Genomic DNA, 17,777 nt, shown 5'->3' on the forward strand with positions numbered 1-17,777 from the left:
GGACTTGTAACTAGTAGTTTGAATGTAGGATGTTTGAGTTTTCACAGCAATTACTTCTTACAAAGCAACGGTCAAGGAATTGCGCATTGGTGAAGGAAAATTGATTGAGTTTTGGAAATCAAAGACCGAACGCTCCAAAATAGGCAAAAGTGGCAATTCGAAGTTTATCGTTGCCTAAAAACAGCTTTGACGCAGAAAGATCGTTTTCTAAGTATAAAAATGTATTAAGTAATGAAAGACGAAGGATAAATGAGAATTATCTGACAATGTACAATACTTTGTACCAAAATTCTGTTCATTTAAATAAAAATATTAATATTGCTTGAAATTCAAAGAAATATTTTTGTTGTGTATTTTTAAGCTTTTTTTTATAATTTACGCAATTTCTGTCTTTTGCATCATTTATGTAATAAATTTTTTTATGTTTAGAATTTGTGTAATTTTCAAAATTTCCCGCGATTTTGGGGTGTTTTTTCCCGCTACAAACTTGCAGCCCTAACCATGATCCATTTAGTCAAGTTGGTGACAAACATGATAATTTTCATGAAAACATTAGTGTTTTAGCAATAAGTTTTTACATCAAAAAATTAGTATATTTGCAGAAATTTAAATACTTTTAATTTAATCATTCACAAAAATATTTTTTCACTAAAAAAATTTCAGTTTAACAAATAATTGATTCTGCAAATATATATAAACATATATATATTGTGAAAAGTGATTATTCAAATTCAAAATTCACGCATCGCAATATCGTAGTAAAAATTAGGTTTTTTAAAATCATGCAGAATTTCGTAGCAATAACTGTTGAAAAGGCGATTTAGAAACAAAATAGTTTTACAATGGAATCTGAGCAAATTGAGCGCATTAAAAAGTGATGACTCAAATTTGCAATTCAAAGTTTTTCATTTTATTTACTTAATAAGAAAAAAAATCATTGTGTTTAGAAGCTACCGTGAGCTGCAAGTTGTCAACCAAATTTATGCTAAAAAAAACATCCCTAGGAGCACAGAAAAGTCTCCTTTTCCTGAAAATAGTTGCTTTTTTTTTTTATCCTTTTCAGGCAAAAAAAGTTACCATTGTCGCCTCATATCGAAAATAGTTGCAAATAGTCGCATTTTAGTCACTTGTGGCAACCCTGTTTTCTGTATATTGTAATGATTAAGAAAAACTTGTTCTGCAGAAAATAATTTAGATGGAAAAAAATTTTTTTCATCCATAACATTGAAAAATTTGTGTTATGGAATCCAGGTTCTTCTGTAATTAAAGTAAAATAACAAATAAATCATAGCGTGCCCATATTCCTCTACTAACATTAACACAAAAAATTTAATAAAAAATAAAAATGAGTTATGTCAACAAATAATTCAAATATCGTTTTTACAATTTTTTATTCATTAATTTGTTTTTTGAAAGAAAACTACTGATAGCATTAATAATTTAAATGCTAATTATTTTTGAAAGTACAGTTTGGAAATTTTATACACAATAAAAACAAAATAAATTCCAATGAAAATTTTTTCAATAAGTATTCTAAATCTTGAGTAATCATCAGCTGGAAAGATCTTCATCTTCAAGTTCTAAATCATCTAATTCTTGAAACAGGGATTCATCTACTTTAACCTCTTCGTCTCCTAAAACCAAACAAAACTGATGATTAATTGATTCAGTAATTTTCTCTTCCGTTTATCAACTTACTCATGTAATGATTCACTAAATTATTGATTTACTATTCTTTGATTTCCTGACGCTATCTTTTTTTTGTCATTTGTTAAATGTATTGATTCCTTTATTTTTAGAAAAAAATCTGAATTAATGACTGAGAAAAAATCGTTTCTTGTTATTAATTAAGAAATGTTTTAATGAACTGAACTTGAGGAACACGTTTATGATAAACATGGGCAAAACATTTGCAATTAACTCTTGCTGCATTCATTCTGCTCTTTGGGTTTGATAATAACCAAAAAGCTAAAATAAATTTTACAGAAATGGGATATAATTGCTTTTGCAATTTCCTGTGTAATTGCTTTTGCAATTTCTACAAAACACATTTCCTTTGTATCATCCTTTTATTTTTTTTTTAAAGCCAGATTCAGTTTTCAAAAAAATATTACTTCATAAATAAACAAAATCCAAAATCATTATACAATTAAAATATGTCATAAATTAACAATATTTTATTAATATTATCCAGTTTTAGCTCTCTGAAATGCAAAAAATAAACAAAAATTAAAAAACAACAAATATATATAAATACAATATATATAATACAAATAAAAATTTTTAAATAAATTATAACTAAAATGCATAAAAAAAAAGCAGCGGGTAATTTAAGCTGTAAGAAAAGATATTATTGATTTAGTTCTGTAAATGACTTTAAAAGACTCATCTTTATTGATACAGAATTTATTTTCTTCACGCTACTCTGTACTGTCATAGAAATTACAATTATAAAGTGTTGTGAAACACACAAGTTTAAAATAGAGGACTGAACTAGCTAACTATCTTATTTATGTAAAACTTTATCATCACAGCAACTATGATATATATATATATATACAGTACAGAACCTCTTATCCGGAAATCAGAAAACCGGAACGAAATTCGATACATTTTTCCGCCATTTTAAAAAAAAGAAAAATAAGGTTTTTCCCCCATAAGATTTTAGGATTTTCATTTATTTTTTAAAAGATGTTTTCTTTACCATCAATTCAGAAATAATCATTAGTTCCCTACACCAGGGCTGATTGTGCTCCGGAAAAAATCCGGATTTTCGGAATTTTTGCTAACAGTGATCTGGAAGTTTCCGGAGATCGAAGGTCCAGACGTTTAAAAAAATCATTGATCACAGAAATTTCCGGAAATCAAATTTTCGAAGGTGGACAGTTCACAGTTTATTTTATTTGTTTGTAAGGGAGAGCCAGAGAGATACTTTATAAGCTTATATTCATGATTAATATTAATTTTTTATCAGTAAATAGTTGTTTTAATCATAAACTCAAGAACGAAAGACATATTTGTAAATTTTAATTACTTCTCCAGGTCATCATAGGTATGTGTAAATGGTATAGGTATGTGTAAAATTTTAAATACATTTTAAGTAAACTAAGAAATATTGAGAAAAAGGAAAAAAAACCTTGTTTAAATGTTTTTCTAATTTTTCAATTTAAACTGTTTTTTTTTGTTTGTTTTTTTAACTCAAGAAATTTTCTTGAATTTTGACTTGGGCTCACAATCACCCCTGCTACACTGTCAAGAGAAGTAAGAGTACTTGTACTAAATATCATCAATCATTCCCTTCCTCACCCCCTACATAGTTGTTTCTTTTCAATCATAGCTCAGTGAGAAAGGGTTACTCATTGAATACCTGTTTTCTTATCATTTGGCCCTTAAGTAGGGGGAGTGATCATGTCTGTTGATTGCTTAGTCAAGGAGAGTTAAAACAAATAATTTTATTTGTCTTCTTTGATTCTTAGAAATCTCTGAAAGTACTCCTTACAGCTACTGTAGAATTCCTATTTTTCCTATTATATCTGTGCCCCTGCTTTATTTCCTTTTTCTCATTTTTTAAAAAATTATTCGTCATTTCTGCTATTCCCCCTTTGAACATAGAGACAGCAAAGAAGCAGGGATCAAGGTCAAGTATTGCAACTGCACCCATTTTTCAATTCATTCATTTTCAGGGTTGCCACAGAAAAAAATGAACAAAATAGTTGCTTTTAGTAGCAGAGAGCATGAAAATAGTTGCCTAAATAAGAACAAAAATATGAGTAAATTTTATTAAATGACTTAATTGTCATATACCATGATCCATTTAGTCAAGTTGGTGGCAAATATGATGATTTTTAGATAAACGTTAATGTTCTAGTACTAAACTTTTGTATAAAAAAAAAATTAGTATATTTGCAGAAAATTAAATACTTTTGATTACTAGAATTCACTCAAAAAATACTTTCTCATTAAAAAATAAAAAAAACACTTATTCAAAGAAATTTTCCCTTTTATCAATAATTAATTTAGCAAATATGTACTCAAATTCAAAATCCCTGCATCGTAATATCATATTAAAAATTGTGCTTTTTAAAATCGCGCAGAATTTTATTGCAAAAACTGTTGAAAAGGCGATCGAGAAACGAAATAGACTTACGATAGAATCTGTGCAAATTGAACGCATTAAAAAGTGATGACTCAAATTTGCAATCTAAAATTTTTCATTTTTTAATGTTTTAACTTTTTTAAATTTTATTATTTTTATTTTACATTTTTTATTTTTTAAGAAAAGAAATTCAGGGCTGCAGGTTTTCAACTCAATTTATGCTAAAAAACGTTGCTAGGAATACAGAGAGTCTCCCAATATTCTCCTTTTCCTGAAAATAGTTGCTTTTTTAGCCTTTTCAGGCAAAAAAAGTTGCCATAGTCGCCTTATGCTGAAAATAGTTGCCAAGAGTTGCATTTTAGTCGCCTGTGGCAACCCTGATTTTGAATGGGATGTGAGGAGGGGACAGAACATATATTCTTTTTACTATGTCAGCTTCTGTGTCTGCTTGCCAATTTATGTTTAACTGGAGTGGAGGAGAAATAAAATCACTCAGCTTAATGAGGAATAAGAATGTGATGCATGTGTTTTTCCTTTTGATTTCAATTAATGTTTTAGCGAAATGTTGAAACGAAAGTTAAACTCTCCTAGACAGTAATCGCATGTCAGAATCATGGCGATATTGTCGCAGAACGTTAGAGAGTTTTTTGCAGAAAGATTTCTCCAGTGGGAAGTAAAAAATTTTTAATTTCTTTTCCGCAGAAATTTTCGAAAGATTTTTTTTCATCCAGAATTATATTCAAACGATGTCTTTCTAGCCCATAAAAGGATGGAAAAGAAATGCTTCTGATTTTCCTCTTCTCATTTGAGAATAATGAAGTAAAAAAATTGAGTTTTTCTTTTCTCCAGAAATTTTTGATAGAATTTTTTTTCCATCCAGAATTATGCTTAAATGTTTGTATGTAAATGTTTGTGATTTTTACATTTTCATAATGAAGTAAAAAATAAAGTGGATGGTTTTGAGTCCTGACGCAGACAATGACAAAGTAGAAGAAAGCAAGGAGGAAGATGGGGCCCATCTCCCCTCCTTTTTTCGTTCTAATTTACCTTTTTTGTTCATTTTATATAAAGCCAGTATATATTTTTATTTCATTATTTTTTCCCCTTTTTATCGTATTAAGCTTGCGTGTATTACTTTATTGTTTTTTCTTCTTTTTAAAATTATTTCTAAATATTTATTTTTTATTAGTTGGGTTTGACAAAAAAAAAAAAAAACGGTGTTTTGTAGCGATTCAGAAAACCGGACAATTCAGTTATCCGGAATAGCAATGATCCCAATCGTTCCGGATAATCGGTTCTCTATTGTATATATATACACACACACACACATATATATAGTATGTGTGCTATCGCTTAACTTACAACAGGGTTCCCACTCAATTTCACAAGAAAAAAAATTCCCTGACTTTTCAGGTTTATCAAGTAAATTTCAGTGAAAATACAGTCCATATTTGATCTATACCATGCTATTTTTTCTATCATAAAACTTTTTTTTTTATTTGTAATGCCAAACACTAGATTTCGTGGGGGGGGGGGGAATAACATAACGGAACATGCCTGTTTAACTAAAATGAGAAATTTTTACATTATTATAATTAATTAATATTATAATTAATATTGATAATTAATTAATATTGTATTATATTAATAATTAATTAATATTATAATTTATGTAAGAATTATTTAACTCCAATCTCAGTAACTGATTACTATCATTGACAATTCAAAGACAGGTTATTTTCCAGAGATAATATAGGAATTTTCAAGATTTTTGTAAAATATTGAAATTTTTCTTGACCATTCTGTGATTTTTTGGACTTAAAATAAAATTCCCAGATAGTTCCAGTATTTCCCTGTTCTTCCTGACTTGTGAGGGGAGGGGGGGGGAGATAATTACATAATTTTTCTTTGAAAATAATTTTCACCATGAAAATTTAACACGTTACAGAGAAAATTATAAAAAACCGAACTAAAAGTTATTCCCTAAAAGGAAATTTTATAGTAGCTTACCCTCTTGCAGGAATTGTAAGTCAGAATCTACAAGTGTTTGATCCTTTTCAAATAATTCACGTCCTGAAAAAAAATAATAAAGTATGTAAGACAAAACAAGATCTTCTATAATGTCACATTTTCAAAATGCTGATAAATTGATAAAACACTATGCTTAAAAGATACATTGTTAAAATTTGCTTATTTAACGAACTTTTAAGGAGAATATGTACTATATTTTCAACAGGGTGAATTATGTATACATTCTGTGTATAAGTTGAGCCCTCAATTGAAGCTTGTTAAAATCAAATTTAATATCCTACATAAAATTCTGTTTTCTAAAAATAAAAGTCAAAAAATAATTTTTAATGCTAACACTGAAGACCTTACCCAGGGTGCATAGCTAAATCTTTCAGCAAAAAAGATAATGCCCGAAATTGAGAATATGTGGACTCGCAAGTATTCCATCAAACATGTAAAGTGATTGGCATTTTGATACGCCATGGACGGATGGTAGGCCGAAATTAATTGTAAAAGCATTGAATAGAACAAGGTGAAAATCACGCTTTCGCATAATATGTTGTGAAAATTCATAAGGTAAAGAAAAAATCACCTTTTAAAAAAGAGAAAATTAAGCACTTTTTAAAAACGCTACGCACCATGTTACCTAATTCAGGTGTAGTGATTTCAAATTAGCCTTGATTAAAAAGCTACAGATTTGTTGGGATGAACGGCACTGCATGGAGGCTTGGAGGTGAGGTGAAACTGGAGCGCCTGACTTCTGAAGATGGGACATTGACTTTTTTCTCTTATTGTGTTTTTCTTTATTCCTGTTCTCTGCTAATCTTATTAGAGTTTGTCATTTTCCTTTTGCTTGTTTTTTTTGTCCATACTTATAAATGTTTCATTCTTTTAAATGTAATTTTTCTTGCAATTTTTTTTTTTTTTTTGCAATTGAGGAGAGCTTTTTTTCTAACTTTAAAATGTATTACTCTTTTCAAGCTTTTATCATTTGGGTTTGATAAAAGCATGATAAATGACGGTTTTTAGCTGGTCCAGAAAACTGAAAAATTCGGACAACTAAAATACCGATGGTCTGGAGCATGCCGGATTACTGATTCTCTACTGTACTTACAAAAAATTACAAGTCCACAAAATTTTTTTAAAAAAAATACTTCACATTGTTACTCCTTAACATAACACATTTGCCCTCAAATAAAGATGAATAACATTATCGTATCTAGCAGTGATGATCCAGAATCTGTAGCTTTATGGTAACTTTTCACTGTGTCTTGAATATCTTAAAATATTCTTTAATAAATTATCTTAACAATTCGTTTTCTTAATTTTATTTCTGTGCATAACATGAAGGGTTTAAAAAAAACATTATATGAAGAAAGAAATGGCAAAATTAATTTTAGTAAAACGTATTAAAAATAGTTTTCGAGAGAGGTAAATTTAAGCAGAGTTATTCATGTCTATCTAACAAGTACCTCATAAACTATTATCAATGCTATTTCAACAACGCTAATCACGAATGACTGATTTTAATATGGGTGTATAAGTCGACTCCATTACTTTCGTGAAATTTTGAGGGTTTGAAAAAACATTATATTTTCTTTACAGGGTGTTTATCAATTTTAAATCAAAACAAATTCTATCTCCTTTGAAGCTTTTTTAAAAGTTATGTATTACAAAAGACTTATTTGAGAACTATGTACATAAATATAGAAAAAAAAATTTTTTAAATATTTTCAAATAAAATAAAAATACAAAAATATAGTAAAAAATCAAATCAGATTTTAATAGATAAACGAGTGACTAACGAAATTTAAAGATTAACAGTTGTGCTCTTACCAGTTAACTTTTTAGAAACAATCTCTTCTTTTTGTAACTTTTTCAATTCAGCCATCTCCTGATCGAATTTAAATTTCCAATTCATAAAAGATTCTACAGTTACTCTCACACCTTCAAACCTTTGCTGTAGAATATAAAACAATATGTTGTTAACAACAAAATAATGAACGTTAAAAATATATTAACAATAGAATAATAAGAACGGTCGAAAAATAAATAATATATTTAAAGACACAGCTAAACAACTAGTATTAAAACCTAATAATTTGTAATTCCTAAAGAACAGAGGATTAAAGACTAGGATTTTTAACCTGTGGTTTATGAATATTGTCCTTACAGCATAATAATAGTGAAAAGTTTAGATGTTCTTATTTAGATCACGTAAAAAAAATTAACTTGGCAAAATTTGGAATAAGAAGCAAAATTGCTTAATATATATACTTTGTGACTGTCTATGAATTCAAAAAGTATATACTAAATATACTTTTTAAATATACTTTGTGAATGCCTAAAAGTGCACCTTGAAAAAAAAGTGAATACAGGTTTTCTTTATTAAATATCCTCCAAAGAAATAACAGACTCTCCTATAAATTGATGACTCTTCAAAAATTTACTTTCAGAAATTTCAAAAAGGCAACTTTTTTTCCTTAATTCCTTTTTTCCATCAGTAGATATAAAACAAACGGGGAAAAAAACATTGCACTTTACATATTTAATTTTACTCTCATAAATATCATAAAATATATTTAATTTTCATGCATATCATGAAAAAGTCAACATAATAACATCTTGTAACCCTTAAATAGGAAGAAGTTAAAAAGCATGCATTTAAGAGGTTAAATAAAAGCTTTCTAAAAACGAAAATAAGCATCTTTAAGCACTTTTTAAAAACGCTGTGCACCCTGTTCTTACAAGAATCACGATATTGAATTTAAAATTGGATGAATATGAATAGCGATACTGGATTTTAAAAACACAAAAATATACATTATGATATCAGATTTTTAAATAGCATAAATAAGAATCACCACATTGGATTTTAAACTCGCGAGAATGCGAGTAGCGATATTGATTTAAAAAGCATGTAAATATGAATTACGATATTGGATTCTTAATTCACTTGAATGCAAGTCGTGTCATACAGGTTATAAATCATGTGAATATGATTCACAATGAGCAACTTTTAAATCAGTTATGTTTGATATTAAAATTCCTTGCGCATGATTGCGATATTAGCAAGTACCAATTTAGTTTCAAATATTAGAAACAGTGAAAATCTGACAAACCCCCAAAAAATAACGATCAAATTGGAGGAAGAATGATATGTACTAAAATGTTTCTAAGCCTGGAGGAATGATATGAAAAATCCAGAATTTTATGTTACACTAGGAATACAATCACCTCAAATTAGAAATTATTAAACATTTAGCTGATCACTAAAGCCCACATTTTGATATTTGCATTTAAAAAAAAAAATTTAAAATTTAGCATATTTGGACTTTTTTGATCTACATAGGCAATTTTTTTTATATTTTTAAGGGCATTTTTAGAGATGTTTTAAGGGATCAAAACCAGAGCTCTTATGATCACAGAAGATATAAAATGTATAAAACTAAATATTAATTGTTTATAAAATTATTAAAATACATTAACAGGGAGTGTGTTGTTTGCATAAGTGATAATGGTTGTTGGTTGGTGTAAATGGTAATAAATCAACTAAATAGAGAATGTTTTCTTACCCTCTCTTCTTCTTCTAATCTTCTTATTCTTTGTTCTTCTGCGTCTTTTCTTTGCGTTATAGAATCTACCAGTCTTGTGTTTAACCACTCGGATGCTTCAGACACAAGTGTGAATACCATAACCATACCCAAATTATCTTCCACCTGTGAAATATTGCATTCGAAATCAGCACTCATAACTATATTACTAAAGTACATGCCAGTAGTCATTTATATAACTACATAAATGACTAAAGAACAAAAAAAACAAAACAAAACACTGATTAGATGACAAAAGTAAAAATTTTAATCCAAGATGAGAAAGTAAGACTGCTGTTAACCCAATGGCATCCTTTGACAAGTGATGCACTAGTTTTGAATGAGTAAAAAGTGGTGACCAAAATACTTTGCAATCAATCCATTTCACAAAGAGATAATGCATTGATAACTACTACATCCTGCAAATGAGGATGTATTTAGTGAATTTATTACATTAGATTTGATCATTACTCAATTAAAAAAAAAGTTTTATAGCACCAGTTTTTAATTTGTCTGTTTTCTCTTAATTCGAAATTTAAATAAATTGGAATTCAAGTTAGGGGTTCGAGAACATGCATAATGTGGTTGGCATTGGCATTTTGAACAAGTACTGCCAATTAGAGAAATTGTGGCAACAATTTCACACAACTTGCAATCTCTAAATCAGACATTATAAACATTACTAAGAGCTTCAATTATTTAACAACAGAAATTTTAATCAATTATTTTAAATTAACATAAAGTTTCAGCATAATTTCAAATGGGTACAAAAATAAAATGGATAAAATCTCAAATATACTCGGTTTTGAAGAAAAGCTAATAAATCTGTAATGTCGTCATCTGACATATTTTCTGATTCTTCAACTTCCATAAGTGGGGCTTCATCAGGGTAATTGGGAACATACTCAAACTTCAGGGCAACAAACACTAAAATAAAGAAAAGGTTGGTATTGAAAAAAATTTAAATTATTTCTCAAACATAATATTAATTTAACATATGTATAACATTATAAAAATTGTGTAAAATATGAAATATTCACTAAACAATGAATATTTACATTCTTAAAGTTAATACGCAAAAAAAAACCTCAATAATTGGGTGTATACAGCCATATATACTGCGGATAATTGCAGTTTTTTTAAACCATGCTGCACCACATTCAATTCGTTGTAGTCAAAAATTAAGTGAAAAAGCCAAGTAGTGATTATTTGTGTCAGTGTGGATAACAAGTGTAAGAATTAAAATAAAAATTTTTTTCCATAAAACAATTCTTTTTCTAATATCAAATAGAATCATTCAGATATTTCATTTTAAAGTTCACTTTAACATAACTTTTAAATTGTCTTAAATCAAAATGTTAATGATTTAAACTAAACAAATAAATAATTCAATAAAGCCTCTAAGCTGTTATGTGTAGGACTGTGCTTACTCCCAAATGGTGAATTTAACGCCAGATTGATAGGCACTAATTTATGTGGGAAGTCAAGACAGTTGGCGAACAATTCTGACTATTTTCCATCATCAAGTTCTTAATCACAAAATTTTGGAATCTTAATCTCAATGACCACACAAGGCCACTGTGGTGTTTTGGGAATATTTTACCTCTTATTAGATAATTTTTAAGACAAATTTTGAGTCTAATTCCTTACTAAAAGAATTTGGAACCCTTCTAAAATAAAAAAAGTTGTTTTTAAACAAGCTTAACAAACATTTTCAAAAATTTAAAATATTTATAAACACAAAAACTGAGTTTTTTTCCTATCTCTACTTATTAAAGAGATTAAAACATGAAATAAAAAACAAGAGGAGCTAAGGCTAATCTTTTCTAGAATATTTTTATTTATTTATTCCTTCAATACCTCTAAAAGTGACTAGAGTTATCTAATATTGTTATAAATAAAATAATAATAAATAGTGTTAATACTTTTCAATTTCTGAAATTTTGGCTACATTTTGCTAAGTTGCAATTTTTAAGTTATGCATTTTTCATTTCATGCAATAGAAAAACACTCAATGTTAGGGACTTTTAAAACTACCGAGAGAGTTATGGAATTTTGACTACAGTGAATAAGATTTAAATGTTCACAAGGATATAGAATAAGCAATAAATATAATTTATAAGAAACTAACTACTTTATTCCCAAAATCAAAATTACTCACTGTATTCTTCATCAGAAGAGTTTCTCAAGGGTTCCGTACGGATATCAACAGTAAAAGAGAATTCTGGATCAACCGTCAAAACTAAAGCAAAATCATTAAAATTGAGTGTACTATCAATATAATATCATAAGCAAAAACAGTTAATCATTCTTAAAATAACACAGCTATTTAGCAGCTAGTAAATACATCTGTAAGGAAAAAGATTAAAATACATGAAAGGTAATTTTTATAAATTTATTTCATATACTTAGATATTTTCACCTATTCTTTTTAATCCCATATCTGTTATGAATGAGATATGTAAAGACTTAAACAAATATCTTAAAATAAAGCATAAGGATAATGTATATCCAGAGCCGGATTATACCTTTTGTAGGCCCTAGGCATAGCCGTTTTTGGGCCCTCCCCTCCTTCCCCCACCTTATTCAAAATATATGCTAAATTTTTCTTGCATATTTTTTTTAACATTTTTATTAATATGGATTTTAATTTACAAATTTGTTTATCGAATTTTATCTGCAATGCCGACATACTGCCAATGTTGTAGTTGATATCGATAATACCATTATGATTATACCAACATAAATCTGCACAAGAAATGTTGAAGGCTCAAATTAAAGATAAACTTGTGAATACTTTTCCTAACGTTCACATTGCATTAAGAATATATTTGTCGACTCTTGGATCAAATGGAGAGGGAGAAAGATCTTTCTCCAGATTAAAATTGATAAAAAATTATTTGCATTCAACAATGAATCAAGATCGTTTGGCATCGCTCGCACTTATGTCTATTGAATACGACATTTTGCGTAGTTTGGAATTCGACAGCATAATACAAGATTTCATTGAATCCAAAAATCGCAAAAAAGTAATATATTAGATCATAAGATTCTGCAAAATAATTTATTACCGAAAAATATTATATTTTTATTTCTATCTTCATAATTTTGTGCAAAATACACTTGTTGTTTTTAAAGCTAAATTATTTTTGTCAACAAATTTTTTTCTCCCAAGTTTTTCGTAGGCCCCTGAATTTCGTAGGCCCTAGGCACGTGCCTAGTGTGCCTATAGGTTAATCCGGCCCCTTTGTATATCAAAATAATAGGATAGTGTATAACTGTAACACATATCTAAATAAAGCAAAACAACATGAATATAGAACAAATGAAACCATAGAAATGCACATAATATAGTAGTATAAATTTTTCTACTGATTTATTGTATTTATGGAAAAAAGTTCTTGATTACAGAACCGAAACAATTCTATGTTGCAACCGAAACAATTCCTACCAAAACAATACAAAACTATTCTGTATTACTCTTTTCAGTATTATCCACTTCTATTGTCTGGATTACTTTTTAAAAAGTTAGGCAAAGATGATTTGAGTAGATTTCTATCCTATATTCATTAAAGATTGGTTACAACCGGGCAGAGGCAGATGAGAAACATTTCAAGGAAAGCATCACAAAAAGAGATCAACTCCGGTAAACCACTACAGAATTGTTTTAAAAACGAATCATTTATAAAAACTTTTGGTAGCTTTTCAATGGTAGTTGGCTTGAACAGATACGGCTACGGAAATATCTCAGTTGCTTTCTTTTTTTAGGTTGAATAGATATTACGGGGGATTATTGAAGGCTCAATATTTGAAATTTCAAGTTTAATTACTCATTAATTTTATTTACTTATGTTCTTTCTCTCTTTAAGTATGTGAGATCGCTGTCTGACTTGGCCATAATCATTTTAAAGGAATTATAAAATAAAGTACCACTTTGTTACTTGCTTGCCTACAGATAGCAAGAACAATGATACACTCAGTAAAGCCAGGCAAGAGAAGATCCAAGTTTTAGTTTTTGGGGCCTATTTTTGTGATGAAAAAAAATATTTTGCTAAAAATAAAAAGTAATTTCGGAAAAATTTCTTAATAAATCAAAAACATTCAATTTTAGCACTCACTATTTTTCATTGCAATTGTAGTGTAAATCCATATAGTTTTGTCAGCCGCTCAGAATTAATTTCAAACACCATGGTGTTTGAAATTAATTCTGACATATATTTAAAATGCTGTTACAACACGATAATTTCGAATTTGAGCTATCACTTTTTCAAAGCGTTCAATTTGTGAAGACTTCATCAGAGTTCTAAATTGTTTATGAAAGATTTTCGGTATTTTTCACGTAATATTTCAGCATTTTTTGCAGGCGATTGTAGTTTGATCGATATGGAAATATACTCTTCCTTTCGTAAATAAACAAAAAGTACATTTGGTTAAAAATGACGACCAGTTTAATTCCTCAGAGTCCTGGGATTCCAATTAACCTCTGAGTACTATCTAGTGTAAGTAAGTTGTTTTACTTCAGAATATTCAACGATCGATAGTACAATTAAATTCTTTCTAACTCTAGCTAGCAACAAATTGTAGCTTTAAATTAAGTATTCTTTTAATTAAGTCAGTAATTAAGTTAATATATGAATCACCATATAAATATTAGAATAAACTAGTCACAATTCACAATCGAATCAGACAACATGAAAAAATACAAATGAATTACCTTTCATTTCACTTGGATAAATCGATTCCAAAGCTTCGATTTCATTTCTTTGTTCTTCCTTGTAATCTGTCATTTTCTTACTCTAGAAAACTTTATACAAAAAGCAATTTTATAATCTGAAAAACATGCAATTACAGCAGACATCCAAAGTTTTGTAAACAATCCATAACAGTTACGGTTAGATTAAATGATAAAAATGAAAATAAAAAGTTTTCAGGCGGTAAGTTTTTCGTATATTGGAAACACTTATACTAGTTTAAAGAGATTTTTAACATAAAAATAAGCAGTACAAAGCGTTCAAATATACAGCCTTTGTGGATTTAGTTAAATTAGATATATAGATGGCGCCATCGTATAATAAATAATTTCAAGTTTGCTTCTAGATGCGAACGTTTTATACTTTACATTTCAATCTATATCAATAAACTAGATTTGTCTTCATCAGTTCTTGAAATAAAAAGATTTTAAATTATTTAATATTAAAGTAAAGTCCAGGTTTTATGTGTATCATTTAATGGATTTAAAAAAATATTTATGGTAATATGGTTTCTAAATATGAGAATCGGCAGTTGCAAAAATTATTTGCTCTATGAACAGTTCAATTTTTTAAAATTTATTTAGCGTAGCTTTAGGAGCATTACCATCTTAGAGATTTCCAGATAATATATTGTGTATTATTTAAAATAAAAATTGCTTAAATAAAGCAAGAACTCAGCAGATCTTTATTTCTAAATTCGATAGATGGCGCTAAATTTAACAACTAAAAATCTTTTTCTTTTTTCTTTCATTATGTTGAATTTTTGTTAGTTTTTTAAATTTTGTATTATAAGTGGTAAAACGGATTGCTTATTTCAAAAATAAATGATAGCAATTTTATTTCATTTAATTTTAATAAAAAATTCAAAATAATACTTAAAATTTCCTAATTTTTTTTTCTATACTGGCGCCATCTAGCCATATAATATGGTATGAATCTGCAATCAGTCTTTATGAGCGACAAAAACCAAATAATGTGTGTTCGTCTGTTAGTCTTTTATTTTTTAAATACAAAGTAGTTAAATATTTCATGATAATTTGTCAGACATTTTAGAGTCATAGTAAAAAAAATGTAAGTGAATAAATACATCAGTGTTAAATTTTCTTACATTCCCATTTAACTTCCTTTTATAATATGCTCTCCTCACCCCACACACGTACACATGTTTCCTCCTTTTTCGTTTTTATTTTATTGGAAACCATATTTCAGCTCATTCATCTTTAGTTGAATAAGCTGATGTATGCATTAATTCTTGAACGGTAAAGCTATGTATGCATTAAAATCTAATTAAGAACAAGAACAAATGCCTCTCCGAACATGTAAATTGAATTCTCTGTTACAAAGCCCAATTTAAAGGCTAATATTAAAAAAGTATATTATGAACAACTTTAATTCTTCATTTATTTACTAAATATTTTTAAAATAAGCAATGAAACTTTGATTAATATTCATTTTTAAAAACAATTAATAATTTTTCGTTGATTAACGAAGGAAAGATTGACAAGTAATAAATATAAAGACAATTGCAAAATTTATTACACCCTAAGTTTTTTGGGATAAGTTATTTTATTTATTGGCGTTTAACTTAAAAGAAGAAGAAAAAGATTTGTATAAGGATTGCGGACAATGGCAATTTATCGCTCAATAATTCATCAGTGTAGAAAATACCGGACAAGTACAAACCTTTCAATGTCATACCTATCCCTGTCTTTTAATTATCTTGATTATTCCGATTACTAACAATAATTAGACGGTGATAATCAAACAGAAGAACAGATAGCAAAAGTTATATAGATATATAAAATTTCAAAACTGATTTTATAAACATAATAGGAAGTTAAATTATGAAATTAAGCAGTCTTGAGAAAGATCATCACCACTTTTTAATTTTTCCAGGTTGTGGGTACCATTTATTTAGTGAGGTATCCTAATGCGTTCCTTGTGTTTGAAGAAGTCATTAAAAAGACTCCCTTTTTTTTGAGAAATTAAAAAAGTTGTTTCACAAGCGTCTCACTATTAGCTACTTTCTATTTAGTTATTTATTTTCTTTCTTTCTTTATTTATTTTCTTTCTTTCCTTATTGATTTATTTTATTTTTTTATTTATTTATTATTCTCGCGGCCCCAATGTTAAATATATAATCTCAAGAAACAGGAATATTATTTGATTAAAAACTGCTATTGGCTTTAAAAAGAAAAAGATGGTAATAGAAGTCGACACATTCCAAGCGCTCAAAAACCGGAGCCCATTCTCAAGACTTGCCAGACGTGGTTGAAGAAAACAAAATTAATTTGAAACATGAAAAACAAAGTTGCCAACGAAACTAGGAAATAACGATGGAGAACAAGACTAGAAAAACCGTGATATCCGAGTGAAATATAAAAATAAAAATTATAAAACAATATAGGAAAAACAGCTCTGAATGAAAGTGGCAAATCAGGGCCAAATAATCACCTCCTACATCAGAAAGCTTCCACTCGGTTTTTTATAATTATAAGTAGTCCGCGCAGACTATTTAAAAAGTGTACCAATTGTGCGCAAGAAATCAAATTCTATTTTAAAAATAATTGAGAGAAAGTTATCATATATATGAGAGAATTGAATCTTTGGTGGTTGACAAGTAAATAAGAAAAACCAATTATATTCATAAATTTAAAAAAAAAATTTAGACGTACATTTGCTGCACTTATTTTTCTTAGATTTTCTATTGAATGGCTTTTTTGGAAACTAGTTTACCTTCATAGTAGTCTGATCGAACTACCTATTAGAAACTGTGTGGAGGCTTTCTATAAAACAGTAGCTTGTTGAGAAAAACCGATAGCAGATTTGATATCAGAGACGCGAATTTATCTTCTCAGTTCTGAACTACCCGCCCTAAAAAAATTCTAACCTCATATGTTTCTTGATCTTGGTGTAATCTTGTCAGAAAAAATTTAATCGAGATTCTAAAATGCCTCACACTAAATTATTCTAATTTTGATTGGACAACAGCTTTATAATTCACGTATTTCGGAGGACACAGCTGAGTAGTGTATATATATTTCACCTCAGTCTATTTATGAATATTAAATAAAAAAGATTTTAAAGCATATTTAGGATTTTCCCTCTCCGTCTCCACCTCTTTGACTGTTGAGTTCGGTCAAGAGAAAAGAGGCCTCTTAATTTTTTTTTATACCTTTTAGTCAGCGCCCACTAACATGCATTGATGGTGCAAATAATCAAAATGGTGCAAATGATCAAAACAGGGATGCCAACTTATTACGCTTTTCGTAAAAATTTATTCTAGTGGTTGCAAAGTTGTATTTTTTTTTATTCATTTAAACATAT

The 17,777-nt window shown here is 28.3% G+C and overlaps 1 protein-coding gene across 1 annotated transcript; it reads right to left on the minus strand.

The window, feature by feature from the left end:
• Positions 1 to 1,374: 1,374 nt before the first annotated feature.
• LOC107441113 (RWD domain-containing protein 1) lies at positions 1,375 to 15,617 on the minus strand. Its single transcript, XM_016054265.5, has 7 exons — positions 14,414 to 15,617; positions 11,861 to 11,941; positions 10,499 to 10,626; positions 9,682 to 9,825; positions 7,943 to 8,066; positions 6,107 to 6,169; positions 1,375 to 1,634 (listed from the first exon to the last, which is right to left on the minus strand). Exons 1-7 carry the CDS (start codon positions 14,484 to 14,486, stop codon positions 1,552 to 1,554), a joined length of 696 nt encoding a protein of 231 aa, XP_015909751.1. The 5' UTR covers positions 14,487 to 15,617; the 3' UTR covers positions 1,375 to 1,551.
• Positions 15,618 to 17,777: the final 2,160 nt, after the last annotated feature.

Source organism: Parasteatoda tepidariorum, chromosome 5 (genome assembly GCF_982258835.1).
Source record: "Parasteatoda tepidariorum strain Cologne lab strain chromosome 5, Ptep-v5.0, whole genome shotgun sequence".
NCBI classification, from domain to species: Eukaryota; Metazoa; Arthropoda; class Arachnida; order Araneae; family Theridiidae; genus Parasteatoda; species Parasteatoda tepidariorum.